At 42.4% G+C, this 22,348-nt stretch overlaps 1 protein-coding gene across 1 annotated transcript; it reads right to left on the bottom strand.

Annotated features, from left to right (window-relative positions):
• Positions 1-4,472: 4,472 nt before the first annotated feature.
• Positions 4,473-22,137, bottom strand: igfbp2b (insulin-like growth factor binding protein 2b). Its single transcript, XM_076747087.1, has 5 exons — positions 21,777-22,137; positions 13,583-13,594; positions 12,805-12,956; positions 8,510-8,650; positions 4,473-4,631 (listed from the first exon to the last, which is right to left on the bottom strand). Exons 1-5 carry the CDS (start codon positions 22,135-22,137, stop codon positions 4,473-4,475), a joined length of 825 nt encoding a protein of 274 aa, XP_076603202.1.
• Between the last annotated feature and the right edge of the window lie 211 nt (positions 22,138-22,348).

The raw sequence follows: 22,348 nt of genomic DNA, 5'->3' as shown, positions 1-22,348 counted from the left end.
TGCCGTGTAACCTGAGAGAACCGATGGCCAGAGCTAATAATAAAGCTGAAGTTTGCCTTTCAGTTGATGTTGTTAGCTTCAAGTTAGATTCTAGCATGCCATGGACGTAGGCTAGATAAACACATAATGGCTTGAAGATATTAGCTTATTCAGTATGATCTTCAATTCATGCCTTTTTGCACAATGCAAATATGCAAGTGCATGACCATATCTGTGCAGATTCGCAGCTCTGTTACTGTCTGCTGCTGAGAGCTGAAGTTTTCCCCGTTCTCTGGGTTTCTCCACAAGCCTCCGCTACGCAATATATCCTTGAATAGGTTTGTCTTAATCAGCCTTTCTGCGAAGCTGAGCGTAATACTTGGCTGCTTTGTCCATATTCAAAGATAAATGTGCTTCCTGCGAACATCGGAGCACCTTGTCATTTTAACGAAGATAAAACAACAATTATTTTGTTAACATTCAACAAGTACAGCTTCCGTGAGTCTTAGACACAGACCCACCATCAACATATCAAGGGAAGTTGTTGAATGCTAACAAAAGAAATAGCTGAAAGTAGGGCAGATCTTCGGCTCCCTAGGCCAATACACGCACATGTGCTTTTGCACATGCACACACACACACACACGCACACACACACAGACAATCACGCAAGCACACACATACTCACCCCCACTCTTATTCCCACTGCTAAACTACCCTCCTCAGCCCATTGTGCCTGATCTATCAAACCCAAAACAAAAGACACTTGTTTTGATTTGTTTTCAGAAAAGGCCAGCTTCAAACTACCATTAAATGTGCTGAACAATCCGAGGACGCCCGAGATCCATGTGAGACACCAAGCCAAGCTGTCAAATTTTTAAAGCGAGCTCCCTGCCAAAGGCCCAGCATTAATAAGACAAAATAAAAAGAAAATTAGAAAAAAAACAGCATGTCACAAAAACTGAACAAAGCTGTAAAGCTGCAGTTGAAAGAGCGGTTCTGGGACCAGTGCTCAGCTAACTGGCACACTGGCACATGTATAAGGTTACAAGGCCAAAGCCAGTCAGGAGTGGTCTCATATGATACACTTTTGGCAAGAACTTCAAAGAAGTCTTACTTTACACCCCAGTTTTGAATCATTTTGATTGCAAATCAATGGTGACTTTTGTTTGGGGACTTTTGCAATATCAGCCGCACACAAAATGTACTTAGGCTGTATGACATATAAACACTTTATGCATGTCCTGACTGTTGCCTGCATAATCAAAAATCTCAATTTATCAGTGCAAAGTATTGGAAATAGGCTCTTCTGTATTGCTTGTGTGTCACATGTACATTTACGGAGTTATGTATGGGGCATAAATACACCACAATAAAAGATGGAGGACAACATCCAGAGACCCTATTCTGTGCAGAAATGCATTTCAAACATCAGCTGAAGCTACTTTAAGGCTACGTTTTGGTGGCTAAATCGAGTAGGTATCTTTGATCTGCCGGTGCGTCTGCCAGGTTTATTGTTGGCGTTGTTTCCTCGCAACAAACCTACATGTGACTGATGTGTCACAGCTCAGGAAGCAAAGCAAACACAGTCCGTGGAAACACAGAGGGCATTTGGTACCAAGAAGCCGTTACATTTGGAGCGTATCCACATGATCTGGGGAACTTAACAGTTTTGGATAGGATCAGTGACTCAAGGGACCAGTAACTCTTTTACATGGCACGTGAGTACGGCATTAAACTTGACCTCAGAAAATCCCAAACTGTCTTATAAATCAGCCACTTTGACCTGAAAGATGCTATGACCTGCACATTTATTTGTTTCATGTCTCCTACGGGCTCATTTCTGCAGCTTGTGTCAAACTTTCAACATTTTATCTTTGATTTACACAAACAAAAAACAAATTGAAAAAATTACGCAACTTTAGTTTTGAAATGACTCAGATTCAAAAATCCCTTTAGAGAATCATCACAATGCACAACTCAAAAAATCTGAAGAATCATCTTCAATCAAGGGGATTTTGCAGAATGCCACCATCACTTTAACTCAAAAAGGACATGTTGACCTGCCAGAAGGTTACGCAATAGTGTTCTCAGTCACATGCAAGCCATCCCAAATATTTCCATAATTGTAGCAAAAAAAAAACATAACACAACTTTCTGATTATGCTGCATCTGCTGAATAATCAACTTACCGTGTGCTTTTACATAGACTGCAATGGATTACAGATACATTTCTGAAGTATGATAAAAACATTCCATGTCATCCATCACTCATGATGATGGGCTTGGCTGTCTGAGGGACAACAACAGTGGATTACTTACAGCCCACAGATGGCAGAATTGTTCCAGCACAGCCTCGAAAAGTGAGACAATACTGTACAAAGACACATTTCAATGATGGTCCTCATATCCAGTTTTGTCAGGGGCATTCATTAGCATGAATAGCAGCCCTCTGTTAAGACTTCACGTTGGTCACCTCTCTTTAGACCATGATCTGCAGCTCAAGTATGTGTGTGCGTGAGTGTGTGTGCCTCTGCGTGCATTTGCGTACTTGGGTTGGTTTATTCATAGACACCTTTACCCACTTAGTATCACATTTGTCAATGTCAGCCCCCCATCCTAATCCCTCCTCATGTCAACACTTCATTAGTAACCCCAGCAACACACACTCACACACACACGCACACACACAGAGTTGTGTTTCCACCACTTTTGGGAACATTACATATACTAAATTTCACAGAGACTTACCGAACCACAACCATATCCACTACAAACCTACCCTTACCCTAACCTTAACCCTGAAATGTAATGATTTACACTATGGGGTACACACAAACACACTCTCACACACACACGCACACACACACTCTCTCATACACAGGGTCATGTTTCCATCACTTTTGGAGACATTATGTAGACTTAAATACATTTTCTGGAGACTTACCCTAACTATAACCATAACCACCACTTGCCTAACTTTACCCTAACCTTAACCTAAACCTAACTTACCCTAACCTTAACCCAAGTCTTCTCTCTGAATTTTAATGATTTACAGTCTGGGGACCGGTCTTCCTTATAGGGGACAAAACTTTCTGATTATGCTGCATCTGTCCCCCATAAGAAAGACCAGTCCCCATAATGTGACTGTGTAAACACATCTATGTCCCCATAACATGAGTAATGCACACACACATGCTAACACACACATGCATGCCTGCAGACGCAGCAGAGATAGGAACAATGATGCCACACAGCAGTTTCCAGCATTATTACCGCAAGTGCAATTCTTCTTTAGTGACGCTTATTTGGAGTTGACAAGTGTTAATAGAAAAACTGCTGACAAGCAACAGCAGCCCTCTGCAGCCTGCCGAACCGATGGGCGTGGATTCAGAGCAACGCTTGGATGGTGTCAGATTTTACTTTTAGACCGAAATTGACATGACACTGACTGTGAAGTGTCATAAAAATGGTAGTGAAAAAGAATAAACAACTTCTGACTCTTTTTCAGTCAGTGTCAGAGCAAAATAGAATTTAATTAATTTACAGCTAAGAATGTAGGAAGCAAAGTTAGGAATTTTTTTACAAGATATAATCAGTGAACAGTATGACAGTGATAAAACTTAATTATGTGCTTTCAAGTATTCACTCATGAAAACAAGGCTATACAATGTGCTGGCACTGAAATGACTTAGATTGAGCGTACATGTCTTTGATATGTACAGTAGGACAATTTCCAGAGGCATCTGTAAGTCTTTCATCTCAGCTGAAGAAATCCTGAGGCTCGCATGCCTGAAGTTTAGTGGCATCGTTAGCGTAGCATCAAATGTGGTGACCAAGGCTGATCGGGATCCAGTAGGCCTGCAGCTGCAGTTCATCATTAAAATACATAAAATTAGGTCTGAAATTGATGTCACGTGTGAATATAATATGACAGAGTACATTAAGTGTTATTTTTCTATCTGTATCTATTGGTTTACCTAACAGTGGCAGCGTGTAACTGCACTGTTTTGATGCAGCCTCACCACCATTAACCTTTCTTCCAGCTGCAGCAGGCATCAGTTTTCAGCTCTGATAAACCAACTGTACGCTTGCTGCAGCGTACCACACAGCAGAGAGACAAAGTTAGTGACTTGCTGATGAACATTTAGCAGCTGAAGACCCAGGAGCTGTTGGAGAGTGATTATTGGACTTATTGTTGACAGAGGGTCAAAAAAACAAATGAATGCTGATGTTGCTCCGTGTCTGCTGGAATGGACAGTTCGCCGCAAGGAAATAATATGTCAGATTTTTGTTGTGTTTATAGTTTGTTCTGCTGCCCCCAAGTGGCCAAACAAATCAATGAATGCAGCTCAAAAAGATAAGGCTGCCAACAGTATATATATATTTAATTGTAAATTAAAAAAGATACAAAGCCTTCAAATATACAGACGTCTAATCTAATGAGAACTAATAAGGGAAAAATCCTCCCATGTTTTGTATTTGGAGAAAAACTAGTGAGACGCTGCTGCAGTGGGCATCGCTCTGAGCTCCTCCTGGAACTGGTTACAGTTGGGATCCCCTCTGACTTTAGGTGTCGCTGGAATCTGAACCCCGGTTAAGGGGTTAACGCACCAGCACTCGCCCCGCTGGCCGTGGGTGGACATGTTGCACTGCAAAGAGGGAAGAAAAAACACAAACTAGACAAGTTGGAAAACACTAGAAAAAAGAGGGAGGGGTAAAGATGCACAGTGGGAAGTAGGGGGTGCGTTAATGAAGCATGACGTACGGTGGCTTGAGATGTGTGTGTGTGTGTGTGTGTGTGCATGTGTGTGTATGGGTACTGGTGGATCTTCTGGTGGCGTGGGGCCATTGGATGAGAGCGAGGGCCATGGTTCGGGTGGGACAACACTCACCCAATAACAACCCATCCTCAGGTCATGCCCCCTACCCACAACCCATCCACAGCCACACATGCCATAACAAACACACACACACACATAGAGGCATGCCAGTAGACCAGCCCCCCCGCAGAGCCCCCCTCTACTCAGAAATGAGGTCGTAATTGAAGTGGACACAGTTTACGCCGCGCACGCGGGGCGGCAGTGGAGGGGACGGCGAAAAGAATGAAGAGCTGGAGGGAAAGAAAAGACTTTCCATTTTCTTCCTTCGATGAGAAAGAACAAAAAAAGTGACAGTTACAGTAATTACCCCGCGACAAGGAGGGACAACTCCAAAAGGGAGCTGAGTGTTGAGGAGGTACAGTGTTCCTCCCTGGGAACCAAGGACTCCAGTCCGAAACAATGCTGTTGTTTGTGACCAGTGATGAAAATTGGCTGAGTGGTTGAGAGCCCTGCTTTAGGAAACTGTGGCGCCTATTCAAATCTTCTTTTCTGCTCTACTATCCTCGTAAGAAAACACTGGATATGTGACCTTGTTTGTCCTCCTCTGTCTGATTTCTATGGATGAGCAGAATTCAAATTCAAGCCCCCGGTCGGAAGCACAGTTCGTTCCTCGGCTTAACAAAAGTCTTCCCATGAAGTACGCCAAACAGTTTTATTGCCTTGTAACCTTGAGCTCAGAAGCTGTTGCCTCATTCATGATGACAACATCTCCACGCGCATTTGTGTGTGTGTGCGTGTGTGTGTGTGTGTGTGTGTGTAAGAGCAGAGTGTTAAGGAAGAGGAGGGTGTGTGTGAGTTTATAAAAAAGGGTGAGGGGGTAGTTGTGTGGAGAGTGGTAGCAGGTGGGAGTGAGGGGGAGTTTGTGTGTGTGTGTGTGTGTGTGTGTGTGTGTGTGTGTGTGTGTGTGTGTGTGTGTGTGAGTGAGTGAATTTGGAGAAAAGACAGGAAATCCAAGGGAGAACTAAACCAAATGATACAGTGTGCAGGACTGTGTGTTAGAGATGCAGATTTTAAAAAGTTAAAGGGGGGAAAACCGTGGAAGAAAAACGGATGGAAAAGTTGGACCAAACAAATTCCTCATCGGCACGCAGAGGGGTACTTTTTAAAAACAGGGTTTTTCCTGCTGCGCGCTCAAAAAAAAAAAATCTCCGTCCACATGAAAACAGAAAAACACAGTTGAAACGCTGACGAGAACATGCCAAGCCAACAGGAGGAGCTATAACCCTAACCCTAAAGCTATGTGGGCCAATCAGGAGCCTGAAAGAAGCTGTTAGCTAGCAGGCTACGGTCCGACCGGGGCTTGTCCAAAACCAGCCTGGCAGCGGTGTCTGTGTAGGAGTGTTGGATTATGTAGCAGCGACCTTTGAAGCGCCTCTGTTCTCCATAAAAAGGGAAGTCTAACTGTACATCTGAGTATAAACATGTAAAAACATATAAAAAGCATCGTCAGTGCCAGCTCCACGTCGCATATTTGCCTGTAATCAACACATAACTGTGCAGATTCTGTCGTCATTTTCCCCGTCTGTCTGTCAACACTGCAAAGAGAGTCTCTGAACGTCTTCATCCTGGAATGAGTTTTCCAAAATGTTCGTTTGAACTGACCTAAAGCTGCGTTCACTCATAGAAACTCATAGAAAGAGCTATTTTAACCCTGATGCAACCTCTGGAGTTCACCATGAAGCAGTGAGTCACCACGCTGCTGCTGCTGCACTGCTCTCTATGTGCTCAGTCTCATGTCTCAATGCTGGCCAAAAACCCCAGTGAGTGACGTCACAGCAGGTATTTTACCCCTGACAGCAGATAGAAAACACCTGCTGCGCTCATCGCTGATCATCAGGGGCGGGGGGTGTGGCCAGCTTTGTGACAATCTGACAGTTTGTCAGCTGTTTCCTGCCGTGCATTTGAGTGTTAATTTAACGTTTAAAATCAGATGAATGAGTTCACAGAAGGGTTGATATTGAAAGAGCCATCATCTGATCTGAATAATGGAATTTGAATGAGGGATGAGGAGCACAGAAAACAGCATCAGGTGCCAAATTCAGCAACTCTCTCTCACCCTATCACTGAGACTTTGCTGACAGATGTTTAGATTGGTGTAATTCTAGAGACACTTTCCCAAAATTCTGCCTGACATAGTGTACCTGGTGTCTCTGGTAACTCCTTGACAAGCATTTAAAATAAATATCTGTCGGTTTGACTGATGCTTCTATCAACAACATGCATTCGAGGAAATCATTTTGGTATTGGTCTTACAGATAACCTTTCAGCCAGAGATGAAGTGAGTTCATTTTTTTTTTTTAAACCCAGTTCTCCTTATTATTAACTCCACCACTGATGAAGATTGATCCCACCTGCTGATGAAGACTGTGAAATGTGGTTAAATGCACTGGGAAAAGCTGATAAGCAGACATTGAATTAACTTTTTTTCATTATTTCTAAGCTCATAACACAAATATTCACACATTGCCTGATATATTCTCTAAAACATGAGCCATAAGAAAAAAAAACATGTCTGATGTGTAATTTATTTTAGTTGGTTATAGAATAGCTCCATATGTGGGCCAGCTTGGAGGGCAGCTTGAGTAAAGGAAAAAAAAAACAGAGGATCCACAGACTCTTAAGACGTATTAGATAAATGAACAGGCAACATTTTGACCCAAATGGGCATGGCCGATAAACCAAGTAGACGGCCCCTGGGGCAAAAGCGAGCTGCTGGGCCCCTATTAGTCCCTGTTCCTGCCTTAAAACTAGGGACCCTCTTCAAGATAAGGGCTTTAAGATGTGGTGAGAAAACGCGACCTTCAGACCTTTCTCAGCTTGGAGCTTTTGGGACTCCTGGAGTTCTGGGTCCTCAGGCAAGTTGCCTACTTTGCACGTAGGTTTTCATCAGAAAACTGGCTACAGGCCTGGCATGTATAGATATGTACAGTATAAGCACAAAATTGATGGCATACTTGGAGCGTGCCAGTCCTGCAGCTGCTCAGTGTAAAAACTTTGGCATAATGTGAGAGCGCTCGGACACACTGGTACTGAGAAGGTAGAGGAGTTAAATGATGTGAGGACTGTGTGAACTGGTTTCTCCAAACTTTCTGGATTTATTTCCTCAAGACCGCAGCGGTCTGCTGATATTCTCAGTATGGGCTTTGACATGAAGCCATTCTCGTAAACCTCTCCTCTTGTAACTCATTTTCCTACGAGGCATAAATTGTTTTGCTATTTACTGTATTTTGGATGTTTTTATTTGTTGGGATAGTTTCCAGTCTCGTCTGGCTGCACTGGTTACATTTCCTCTTTATATGATCACCCTTGAGTCAGTGTGGTCTCTTGATCCTTGTATAGCCCCCGTACTTAAAACGTATTTAAATATAGTGTTTTAATCATGACATCTATGAATCTTCAGTAGCTGATTTAAACGTGTAGCTTGATTTGCTCATGGCAGGAAGTCATTAGTTCTGTGTATATACACCTCGTTCTTCGCCATGTTTGTCATTTTCAGCCTAATTAAATTTTTTCAAAAGTGGAGATTAATGTGTAGGTGTGTCATGGATGTGGTCACGATAAATCCAAGCAGCCGCAGAGCTCTTACTCGACAAACGGAGTGTGTGTTCAGGTGAAAGGGTGCGACGCGAGCTCTGCCCATGCCTCACCTGTTTGAGGTTGTACAGTCCATGTCTGTCACAGTTTGGAAATTTGAGCCCGTACAGGTTTTCCAGTGGGCCTCTATTATCCTCAGAGGTCATTTTGGAGATCTCCTCCAAGACCTTGTCCAGCTCCTGCTGACAGGCGCTCTGAAAGGACGAGGAGGGAGAAGATTATTAACACCGATGTTAATAATGACGATGACTATTCAGCAGTTATCAGAGCAGATGCATAAATATGTAGGAAGAAAAAAAAATACTTCAAGTCAATTAGATAAAAAAAGGATAAGTTTGACTTAAGTTTGTGGCCAAGAAACGAGCTCTGTCCAAGAAAAAGAATGGAGAAATAAAATACTTCTGTGTGTCTTGTAAAAATGTCACAAATATACACATTTATAGCTAACAATTTTATGGGGTGTAGTTAGGCAAGCAGAAAGTTCAGCCAATATTATTGATGTGCGTCTGGTGGAGTGGAACACGAGTGGCTAGACTGCTTAACTCAGCAGGTGGCCATGGCCACACACACACACACACACACACACACACACACAGACACACACACACACACGCAACCTGTGCAGACGCATGTTCATACACCTCCATAAATACTGTGCACACTATGGAGGGATGTGCAGACACACGCTTACCATATATCCACCTACACATGCAGACACACACACTTTATTGCAATACACACACACACACACACACATACACACACACACATGCAGTGAGGGCATCAGGCTGCCAGTGGGATCAAAGGGGTCCAGTCTTATGATTAGTTGGCTGAGGATGAGAGAGAGGGGCAGGAGGAGGCACAGTCTGCCACAAACCTTATCAGACATCTGAACATATGGATGAAAAGTACTTTCTTTCTCTCTGGCTCTCTCCTTCACATTTGCTCTTACAGTCTTTGACTCCTTCTCTCTCGCTCACTCATAATGGAGACACACACAAACCCACACCTCAGCGCAGCGCACCCACCCTCCACTTTCACTGCTGCCTCCCGCTCACATGTATTAAAGGACAGGCATATGCTTAGGCCATTTTATGTCATCCAATACTCGCATGCCATTTGTGCATTTAAAGAGTAGGTTGCTGTAATTATTTCTTCTTTCCATACTGGCCTTCATTATGCGCCTGCACTGTGAGACACAGGGAACAAAATCTGCAGTCCTCATTCCAAACAAAAAGGTTCGTGCTCATATGAGGTGTCAGCAGTCTGAATTAGTCAGATCAAGTGGGAATCTTTTGAGGCTGCAGTCCTTTTAGTTTGATTTTTGTGTCCAGACACGGCGTTTCCTTGCTGAGTGGAAGCCGCATGCAAATATAGATTTGCTGAAGCCTCATTTCATTTCAACTTTAAAATACATTTTTGCACACAGTGGGAACTGTGGATTTTTTTCCCAGTTTCTTACGTTGCAGTCATTTATTGCCACGACAAACTGGGTGAGACGTGTTTGCTTCTGGTCGCAAATTGACGACGCCTCTCTCTGTTCAGTCTGATTGAACTTTGACACACAAACTCGCAAGCCTCCCCAGCGAACAGACAGTTTGAGATTGACCCTCAGGGAATACTGTTTATTTGTTTTCTTGTTTCATAAGTTTATGGTGAAATAATGCAAGCAGCAGATGCTGCTTGGCTGTAGCGAGTGCAGGGACAGTGACAGAGATGAGCAGACAGCTTTTGGCCCACTAACCCTGACAGCTCCCACAGTTTACATTAAAACGCCCTGTTTGCTGCACTATGAGTACATTTTGTCTGCTGAAATCCGGTCTGACGGCACCTTCAGTGTGTAGCCGTGCTTTTTGTCATGTTACATGCTGTGGCAAAACACAGGTGGGACAAGAAATAGCATGGATTGAGTTGTGAACATAAACTGCAGGAGCTAGCACAGCCGGAGGGCTAACAACACCGTTTCACCTCTTGAACACTTTACAGTATTGTTATCAATCAGTATCATTGACCTGCTCTCACTGCAGTTACACCTTCATTATTCTCTGCTGCTTGCATGTATATTGTGTTATTCTGCCATGCATAAACAAGGATGGGGGGCATGTGTCATTAGTACCGCTAGCCTCAAGCAGAGATGGGGAGCAGCCTGCAGAGGTCTGATAAACTCACTTCTTCATACCTCAAGTGATGTTGACTCATGTGACATCACTTGAGGCCATTCATCAGATTTCATGCAGCTCCCTCTGCAGCCACAAAAGGCTTCATACAACTTCTTTGCAGTTGTAGGCCTCTACCTAAGACCTAGAAACAGACTTTGGTGTGTAAAACCAGTTCTTCTTAAGGTTTTCTGTTTCAATGACATTAAAATATTAATTTACTTTCATTTTATTACTATGAAAATAGTTTGAAAATATATTTTGTCTCCACAATCTGCGTTCAGTGGACCATTTTGAGAGTAAAAGGTCTGGGTTTAGCTTGATTACCATGCATACATAGATCTTTAAATTTACCAAAAAAAAAAAAAAAAAAAAAGTAAAATGAAGGCAACATCAAGACAAATGGAATTACTCTGTGAAATCAATAATATGAGTATGACGCAAAAGAGACTTTCAATTATCTAAAACAAAAGTCTATATATTCGAGGCAAAAAGGTAATAAATCTGACACGACCCAGCGCTGACAGCGAAGCATGCGTTTTGTGTACAGTACTTGACCTCATATGACCACCCACAACGCAGTGCATCCATGCTTGACACCAGCTGGCTGAAGTTCCTCCCCCTGCCCAGCTGCACCACTCGTTTTACTGCATTCTCTCTTTTGTTCCGTCTAATGATCTTGACAATTGTTTTGTACCTCCCGCTTATGATTTTTTTGTTGTATTTTGTTTTGTTTTGCTGCAAGCGAGTGAGTTAAGTGAGGGAGAAAATGAGCAAATGCGCATAATTGTTTGCCATGTTGAGACATATACAGGCCTCTACATGCTTAGCCCCCAGGGCAAGCTCATTTGCATGAAGCAGAAACAATATATCTGTTTGTACGCCACCCCATTAAGGATTTTCCAGGAACTGTTTTTATAGCATTGCCACTCCATTTGAGACTCTGAGTGTTAAAGAATGCGGTGGGGGTTGTAATCTATAGACTGCATTAAAGTGCCAACATGCATCCCATCACATCACTGTTCATTATGAGCAATTATTGAAGCTAAGACATCTGTCTTAATGAAGCCCATGTTGCTTCAGTCACGCATAATTGGAAATGTATCAATAAATCCGCAGAGGTAACGCATAAAATATTCAAAAATTGGAAAGACTTCACCATACTGGTCTAAAAACAGCATAAAATCAAGAGTTTCAAACACCAGTTCAGCTTTTGTTTAGGATTTTCCAAAAACGTGAATTCCTTATTGCCATCTTGTTGCATTTTGTTGGAAATATCACATTCTTGGACAACAACTGAAATTATCAACAACTTTATTTTCACATAACAGTTCTACTGAGGGGACAAAAAGCTCACATTATAAGGACTCATCTCCTACAGTATGTGGAGACAAAAACCTGGTCCACACCGGGAAAGCCCTAAAAGTTTAGAGTTGAAACGTGGTTTTGGTTGAAATGAGGGTTTAGTGAGGCTAAGAGTTGGGATTAGGCATGTGGTAGTTATGATTAAATCCCCAGGGAGTGAACATAAGTCCATGAGATATCAGTGATACAAAGTGTGCATCTGTATGAGTGGATGTATGTGTCTATGCACGTGCGTTTGTTTGAATGAATGAGCGCCCAGTGGAGGGCACTACTGTACCACAGCACGCAGCAGCTTGTTGACCTTTCGTCACTGCTCGCTTTTGATAGGCAGACATTTCACCACCATACACAACAACTGGAAGACCCCACAGAGAACATAAGTCGGGATACTGCGGTGAGAAAAAATAGCCATTTTTAGGGAGCATATAAGGTCCTTCATTCATGCAGAATTACACCGCAGTAAGATTTTCTATTGTTGGAATTTAGTAGATTTCTTCTACTCTGCCTGCATAACAAGCAAAAAAGGGAGATTTTACAACATAATGTTTATGCAGCTTTGCTTGTAAGATTCATAATAAGTAACATATTCAACTATTTTAAACTTTCAGCTCATGAATGGGCATCATACACACATACAAACAAATCCTTGTGTTGTAAATATATTTATTTTTTGATCCAGTGTATTAGTCTTTTCACGCAAATTCACTGGCTTCCACCTCTGCTTTTGCCCTTGAAATGCTTTAAAACAGCCCAGATTATGGTGAAAAGAGCATTTAATGAAATGAGAGCTTTTTGTGTCTGTTGAGGTAAGAAGGTTCAGCTCTGACCTGAGGCACTTTTTGGGTTCGAGAGTCCTCTAGTTCATTCGTCTTCATCTTGGCTCTGCGTTCATTCAGGTGTTGTTTCAAGGCGGACTCCTGCCAGTGGCGAGTGTCGATGGCAGGTCTTTTGGTGAGTGGATTCTCAGTCCCATGAACCTCTACAAACAAACAAACAAACAAACAAACACACAAACCTTCTTAGAAATACACTTAATCTGCAGCATCTGTACAAAAAAACTGTCGCAGCCTTCTTGAAAACAGATTTCATGTTTCAAAGCTAATTCACCCCTTTTCTACCCTTTCTGGTTTTAATCCCAGAGCAACTTTCAATATTTTAGAGGTTCTCTGAACTGCATCTACTAATCTGTGTCCAGTCTCTTACGTATGTACTGTAGTTAATGGACAGATGTTACACACACACACCTTTAAGGACTTATATTTCCTGAAAACTTTAACCTAAACCTAATCTAACCCTAATCTTAACCCAAGTCTTCACCCTAAAATTTAAGGATTTACATTATGGGGACCTGCATTTTGTCCCCACAAGTAAGGCGAGATTTATGTCCCCACAATTTATGTAATACATGGGCACACACACACACACACACACACACACACACACACTTGTACGTGTATCTCTGTGAGGACCTTAACATCACAGCCACATGTTTAGTCCTAACCTAAACCAAAGTCTATCCTATGTAGTAAATACAAGTACGCAAACAAACACACATAAACACACACACACACACATGCATGAACCTTACCTTACACTAATCTTAACCCAAGATTCGCCCTGAAATGTAATGATTTACATTACGGGAACTTACGTTTTGTCCCCATAAGAAGGGCGAGTCCCCGCAGTGTGACTGTGTAAACACATTCATGTCCCCACAACATGAGTAACACACGGCCAGTCCATCTCTGCTGCTTACGAAAACACTCACACACATCTCTCTATATTTATCTATTCTTTAATCACAAACTGCTATTAAAAGCCAACATTTTTCCTTTTACAAGTCATCGTAATCCTGGAATTAGAAGACAAAGTCATTCTGTGTCCTCCAGGCATCCTGTGTCCCTCATACCTCATGTTACTGAGGCGTTGCAATTAATGTAATTACTATGGTGACACTGTGAACAGACCCGTGAAGATCTTTTCTGCGGAATAGCAAAGTGCTACATTCAGCCCGCTGAGGTTTATAATTCTGGGCTCATGACGCAGTTTGCACAGGTCTCCTTTGAGCAGTGGGGTCACTCCGAGTGTGTTTCCTGCTGCTTGTTATGCCAAAGTATGTTCAGCATTTGTTGGAGGCAGGAGAGACAAAACACAAACAACAAGCTAACAAGTTAATTCAGAGCAGGCAGACAAAGTATGACGGCAAATTAATACAGAACGTCAGTCCTAAACATGAGACCTGCTCTGTGCCGCTAACGAGCGTCAAACACGGATCGTCGGAGGGGTTAACGCTGTATAGTCATTAATCAACGTAGTCATCACAGACATAATGATCCGAGATCGTCTGACACATTTCAACAGGAGAATTGAGACTAAAGCGGTGACTGAATTAAAGAGCTGAGCTCGACTGCTAGTCACTGGTGGTGAGTCCAGACTCGCGAGGAAGCACCTCTGATGAAGGCTTTTCACGCTGACTAAGGACTTTTTTTGGGTACCTAACCTACCTGCCAGGGGCTGTGTGTGTATGTGTGTGCGTGTGTGTGTGTGTGTGTGTGTGTGCGTGTGTCTGTAATTAGTGCTGTAAAAACAGGAGCAGGTTGTAAATCACTCCTGAGAAGGGAAGGCCCCCCCAGTGAATCCTCTCGAGCTGCGAACACATGCTATGACACCGTCTGAAATGTTTCTGTGCGTGTTCATGTGTGTCTGCGCACATGAATTTCAGTGAACAATGTGCCAAGTGTAAAATCGACCTCACCACAGACACTTGTCTTACGAGTCACATTCAGCCTTAAATGTTTATTTTCTATTCACTTTTGTCAAATTTGATTTGCTCATCCTTTCACTTGCAAATGTAAAATTCTTAGAAGATGTCGATTCAGTTTAAAGAAAATACAATTTTAGCACTCCATGATAAAGATTTTATTAAAATCAAGCAGCAGAGGTCCCTTGAAGCTAGGTGCTTTTAGGCGGCGTGAAGAAGAGCCAAACATCCCCATGAGTGACTTGGTGCAATAAGAATCCAGCGAGTGACTCAGTTGTTTAGAGTTGCCAGCCTCTTAATTATTTTTGAACTGGTTTTATATCCCGCAAACAGATACTGCCAAAGGCCACCTCAAACTGAAAAAACCTCTGAACTCCAGCACCACAGATTTAAAACAAGTAATGCATGTTTCATCTTGAAGAAAACACAAAGTTATGTACTGTGAAATCTCAAAGTCGCCGGGGTATGAACTGCACGATGACCGTCATAGTTTAGCATGTTAGCATGCTAACATTTGGTAATTAGCACTAAACATGAAAAGCAGCTGGTGCTGATGGGAATGTCATCACTTTTGTGCATTACTGTATTGACCTGATGATGCTGCTGAATAAAAGGTCAGGGGGTCCTCCAGAGGGAAACATTTGAAGCAAATTTCATGATAATGACCAGTTGAACAGTTTCATTCTGGATCAAAGACATCAACCAGCTGGTTGCATGAGATCGAAAGTCAGGGAATCACCAGAGTTATCAAGGTTAGTGATTTCACCAGATAAATGGAAACTTTGACCTGCTGTTGGCACTGTATGTATAGACAGGGGATCTCCAAAGTTGTTCATCCTCTGGGACACTTCAATATCTGTACCAAGGTCATGGGCATCCATCCAACAGTTGTCTGGACATTTCACTAAAAGCTGAAAATGTCAACTTCATAGCAGTGCTGGACGAAAAGTTAGGGAATCTGCAAAGTCAGTAGGGTTCATCCTCTGCGCTTCAAGTTGACTGTAGATTATATGATGCCCTTGTTCCTTTGTATATTTTTCTCTGACTCTAACCACACAAGGAAATCTCTCCAATCTGATAATCCAGTTAGAGAAGCAATGCAAACGGTTAAAACTTTGTGGCCACAAAAAAGACTCTTTTAAGAAGTTAAATTCTGTTCACCAGCAGTGGGAGACTGTCTCACCTCTTCTGCAGAACACATTAAGCATGTTTAAAAGAGAGCTTGACATTTTGAATTTAAGTTGCTGTAAAAGAAAACTGCTCTGACACTGCACATAGGTTTCCAAAGGTGACACTCAGCGGAGCAGAAATGTTAAAAAGCTAATTGAAGTGCAACTACAAGGAGGTAAAGGTGTAAAAATCCCAGTTTATTTCTCTATTTGTTTTCTAGAGGCACTTAATGTATAGACACTTACTGTATAGGAATTCATGACAGCATGTTCCAGGAAGAAAAAAAAACAGCATGTCTTCAGCCAACAGCTGTCATTTGAATACTGTGTTGTTGATTCTGTACTCAGTGCCATAGAAACTACCTGTCTCGAGTTGTTCCGAGTGTTGGCTTTAGGTATTGCCTTTGAGCAATGCTTTCACAATTCTCTCACAGCACAGAATGAGTAATGTCTTTCCAGAGTTGCTTAGCATTCATGTATTTGCCCTGTTATCGTACACAGAGTGAAGCCGTGTCTCAAAAGCTTCGCTGTGCTTCCACTGCCAAGAAAGTGGCCTTACAGTACTTCAAACCATTGTCAGTGTAAATGGTTCCTCTCAAGGCTCAGCCACTTCAAACACTTTACAGCTGGAAAACAGACAAAAAGAAACTGAATAATGAAGAGGGCTTTGCTGAGCCAGAGGTCCCATCGAACCTTTTACGGTTAGCTCGGTCTTTCAACTCTTGATGTTGCTGTGCTTCCATGTGGCCATGTGTGTCATCCTAACCAGAAGATGGTGCCTTTGTAGTTTAAAGGGAAAACTGTGGCCAATTGCTGCTCCTCCAGACTTTGTCAGACTTAAAAGACAGTGAGTGCGCTCTGAGGTCAAGGTGATTTTGTCTTAAACGTGTGCTTTTTACCAAAACAGTGCTCATGCTTTTCCAGTGCTGTAGTGCAGAGAACTTTTTTAGCAGATGAAGAGACAGATATATTTTGTAGGTGTAGGTGCAGACCAAGACAAAGCTAAAGGAGAGGTATTGGACTCAGATTTGCCAGGTGGCCAAAAATACGACTCCACACAAATGCCCACAAAAGTCAGGCTTAAATAACAGTAGCAAAACCACACTGTGACACACTTTAGTAGGCTGCAGCTGTAGACTTTTTTATTAAATGCAAAGCAGAGATATCAAAGTCAATCAATAATCTATTTTAGAGAATTACATTGTTACTATTAATAATGATGCATCAGCATGGATGCAGAATTTTAATGCTATTTTAATACTTAATCTACATCATGTTTTTTGGAGTTGAAAGTAAAATATTTCCTTCTGAAATGAATGAATTACAAAATACCATAAAACAACATTTTTAACTACTAATTAAAGTGCCGGTGCCTGTAAATGTAATTCACTGGGTGTGATAGTAAATTCTTTCATATTATGCAACATGAAACTTTTCAACTTTTTTAAGATTAGCGCAAAGGAGGTCAGGCTTCCCATTTACACCTCAGGGTGAGTTTTCTCAGATTTGCAGGCATCAACATGCAGCTCTCACCCAAAGTGATCTCTTATATCTTCACCTTTTCCTGTGGATGTGTGCTGCACACACACAAAGTGCGCGCACATATCTACGTAGAGTAATTAAAGAGCTGAGAGAGCGAGCGAAGAAGAGGGAACATGTCTCAGCAGGGGATCACCTGCAGGGCAACAAGGGCAGTCTTGGACCACCGACAGCACAAGAAAAAAGGAGAGAGAAAGAGACAGAGAGATGCCCAAGGATTTCCTATTGGCTAGAGAAGTGGGTTCATCAGAAGAGGATTGGCGGTCTGTACATTGTGGTTAAACTGTTACACTGAATAAAGGCACTGGCTATAAATCTTGAAGTTCAGATTAGTCCAATAGGTTTGTAAATCCTCCGTATACTGGGCTGAGTTGTAGATAAGATAGAAAGCAAAGAAAGGCTTGGGACTGTGCACTTTGCACTTTTGAACTCGTCAGAGTTGCTGAAAAACAGCTCCCATTCCTCGATTACCAGCCTGGTCTGACCAAATGGCCTACAAATAACACACCAAGGTCTTAAGTCATTTTTAAGCCATTTTGTCCATGTTTTCACAAAGCGTTTTTTTTGCTTTGCGCGTGACATTTAACGGCATCTGCGTGAAGCTTTGCGCATGTCATTTAGGTGAGAATGTCATAAGGGAAACAATGGCTGCTGACGAAGAGCGAGACCATCTGCACATGGAGGAGGCTGGGACGGACTGATGGGTTAAATTGACATGTGAAATGTATTTATGTGCCTTTCCATGTGATCACACTGTGATTCCATGGTAACACACATGATCAACATAATAACCCAGCTGCCTTCATGCTTACCCAGCAGCAGCAGGCCTTTTTCTCTGAAGGCATTTTGACGTGTCACACTCGGAAAATCGCAGGTAAATGATAGAATGAATGATGAATGACTTCCATTTAGCTGCTTTACTTTCAGGGTCCTGGTATCGGGCACACCTGCTCGCTGTCACACTGTCAGGACTCACTGGGACACTGCAATGAATGTTATCATTGTACTCTTTCTGTTATGTTTCGTTACAGTTCCCTGTTTAATGTCACGCTCCCTGACTGGTGCAGACTGTACTATCATATAAAGAACAAACAGGAAGTAAACAGGAAATCTGTGAGAGAAATCTGTGTTTCCATTTTGAGGAAGTTCTGTCAGTGATCTGAAGTAGCAACCAGTGGGACAGACAGCAGATAGAGTCCAGACTGCTATGTATGTATGAATGGAAATTATTGATTAGTTTCTAAATTTAAAATGCTTTTAGGATTTTGTGATTGAGTTTTTTCTTCTTTCAAGCAGCAGCTAGATTTGATTCTGCCCAGTTAAGTTTAACCCAATCACTGCAATCATCCAGAGCGAGTCTCGCCCTCACAGATGCTGGGATAAAATGTCCAAGCTGCTGGAATGCTGTGGAGCAGAAGTATTGGATTTCAGCTTTCCAGGTATGTGAAATGAAGCTGCGCTGAACAAAGAGTATGCATTGCTCAACGGACCGTCCCTGCACACATACAGCTCATGTTGAAATGTTGATGGCTAACACAAATATTGTTGTTTAATGATGCATCCATGTCACTGACAGACACTCCCCCCTGCCATGGATTCACCTCACGAGGGACAGTGAATTAAGTTTCTTTGTCCAGGATTCGCACGAAGAGAAAAGTTTTGATTCATTTGGAGACTGAAGCTCAAACACACACTCATCAGCAGACTGAGAGAACATTTCCAAGTCGACACCCACTGCAAAAATAGTTGAAGTGGAAACAGTGAAGATGATGTGCCGCTTCTAATATTACAACCTTTTCGGATTGGAAGGATTCAAAGCATGGATTTAAAACATCAGTGTTGCTGTTTTCTGTCACCTTTGCAATGTGGAAATTTGCAGAAGTGCTGTTGCTGTGGAAGAGTAGGAGGAGCGGAGACATGCCACAATCATGACATCAGCAGCATAGAAGAGCAAAAATATGTCAAAATCATAAGGCGACCTGAAGCGTGCCCACATCAGATAAAGCTGGAGTGGTTTGGACTCTGGACTGTAAGTCAGGCCGTCATGTTGTTTATTTCAAGTTAATTCAGGTGAGCTCAAGTGGGAATAACAGCATTTGAACTCAGGATCACATGAAACAACCGTAACAAAATGTTCTGTTGTGCGGTTATTGAGGGGTGAGAACATCATGTCAACCAACTACAGGAAACAAACCCAAAATGTACATTTCAATGTGTACAAAGGAAACAGATGCTGACATCTGATAGCCGGCAATGCTCATGCTTGAAAAGCCAAGCATAACACAGTGAACTGAGGGCAAACCGCAGTCTGATCTGATGCTCATTTTGAGCTTCTCCTTCATGTGTTCGAACTGGTTTCAACACCAAAGACGGTAAATCACAGCAGAGAGCGCAGACAAGTCCATCACGCTTAGCTAAAGTTACAGGGTCTGGAACTGGTTTTCTTTTTACTACCCGCTCCCAACCAAACCAAACCAAAAAAAAAAAAAAAAAAATCACCTCTGTTGAGTCTTTTAATGTCTAGAAATGTTCAGACAACTTAAACAAACTCCTCAGACTTCACCTGAGATACATAATTGCATACAAAAAGAGCCTGATTGAGAAATTGGGTTACACCTGTTACAATGGAGTCTGCACCTTTCCCAGCAGCACTCTGAAGGGCGTCTGTGCGACTTCTTCCATATTTACAGCACGTTAAAGGTCCTCAATTCAATCTGCTTGTAAGTTTTTAATTTTCAAACGCGTATTTAATCGCTGTCATGTACCATAAACAACAGCCTGCGTCAAACTAAGGCGCTCTCAATAGGAAAGCTTTGAGGATATGTGGGTTACAGACATGCTACGGGTTCACTGGAGGGATACTGCTTGTTTTCGCTCACAGATGTTGGCCTGCTACTGCCTGCCAAACACACTGCATATGTCAAACTTCATTTTCAGGAATCAATAGTGACCCTTTGTCCCAAATAACTGTAACATGGGAAGAAAAAGCCTGACATTTCTCTGTCCCCGCAAGATTTCGGGGTTGTATATTTTGGGTGCTTGTTGTGACCAAATTCGTTTGATGTAGATGTGGTTTTTCCGACATTTAAGTGTCCCGCAGTGAAAATAATGCTTTGACTCAGATTCTCTGTGAAACTCCTTCAGGCCTGTTCTTTTATATCACCTCCAGGTACGGTGACGGGTCAAGACTAGCTCGCTGGGTGATGCTGGCACACTGAATGAACATATTAGTCTTTCTGATGAAGACTGGAAGGGATTTTATCTCTGTGCTGCATCTTAAATGTTCAGTTTACTCTCTGTATGTAATTACCCATTAAGACCAAAGATCCTTTGAAAAAGCACAGTGATGGTTTTGCATTATGACCCCGACATACAGTGACCAGATGGTCCACTTTGTCAAGGATTGTCCTGCTTTCAGACTGGGTATCCCAAGTCCTGACAAATACCTGGAAAACACTAAAATGGCCCAGTTTTCACATCAGTTTAAATTATAATTATAGTATCACACTGGTTTTCAGTGCTTACATCAATGTTTATCATGTTCTGCTCCATTCAACACTTTCATCTGATTTGTCTGTATGTGTCAGTAAATCAGTCAGTGTGTTGTTGTCAAGGCTGTTGCTGTCAGTGAGTCACAGGCTGTGGCGCTTGCAGCGCTAACTCGCAGTATGCTAACAGTTAGCTGCCACACCAAAGAGAAAGTTCCCTTCAGGGTCCCACTTCCAGGGTTTTAAATGTGGCACTCTTCCAAATGTTTAGATATCTGAGAGACAAACTAACCATGTACAATCATTACTGTTAGTCAGAAAGAGTGAAAGCAGTGGTTTAAGTACTGCATCCCATCACTGTGAATCAAACTGTACATAGTAAAATTAAAATGTTTACTGTAGCAAACAGAGTGATTCAGAGTGACCCTTAGTTTTCCTACACCCAGCTTTTAATGTGCATTACATCCATTCATTTGAGGCCATGTTTTTAGCCTAGATTTAATTTATGATTTTATTATAAAAGAATGTTTGGATTGGTGTCTTATAAGAATGTCTGAATTTATGCATTGACATGTAGTTGACCTGAGGGGCCTCATGCCTTCGCACTTGCCATGTTTTATGTGTAGCGGCTCCTGTCTGTCTGAGTAACATGCACACATTGTCGGCTCCTGCCTGGAGCCGTGATGATACAAGATTCTGTATGATGTAGGATATATATATTTGGGAAATATTTGGCTCTTAAGCTGCTAAATAGGACAATGTTAACCAGCTAACTTCAACAAAACCAAAACAATGAGCTGAAAGAGGATAAAACGTCACTAAATTATGCAGTTTTAACCTACCATTTGTAGCCTGGTGGTCCAGACTTGTAGTGACATCCAAGTCTACTTTCTGTCCACATCGTCCTAATCCCTGGATGAGCTGTTGCAAAGGTAAGTCAGCCTCCATGCTCGGGTAGCACCTCAGGCCACTGGAGCACCTCGGCGTGTAGACCCCGCAAAGCTCCCCTTCCTGCCTGGCACACACTGGACAGCAGCCGCAGCCCAGCTCCCTCACTATTTCTGGACATAACGGCGTGACTTTGGGACACGCAGCAAGACGCTCCGCGGTACAGCTTGGGCATCGGAAGGCCAAATCCCCAAGTAAGATTCCAGGTAAAGCGAAGTATGCAAACAGCAGCCCATAAGTAAAATATATGACCATTCTTAGGCTCTCTAGGTTTATTAGTGACTACTGAAAGTTAAATCGACCCTTGGACGGTAACAGTATGAACCTCATGATCCTGAAAGTCAGCTGTGTGTGGGTAAACATCGTGATGCCACTGACAGGGTCCTATCTGCTCTCATATTACCGCCTGACTGTATGCCAGAAACAAGAAAGCCAATGACTCTCACCATCAAAGAACACATGACTG

The sequence above is a fragment of the Chaetodon auriga genome, chromosome 13 (assembly GCF_051107435.1).
Source record: "Chaetodon auriga isolate fChaAug3 chromosome 13, fChaAug3.hap1, whole genome shotgun sequence".
NCBI classification, from domain to species: domain Eukaryota; kingdom Metazoa; phylum Chordata; class Actinopteri; order Chaetodontiformes; family Chaetodontidae; genus Chaetodon; species Chaetodon auriga.
This window is presented reverse-complemented; position numbering and strand designations above follow the sequence as displayed.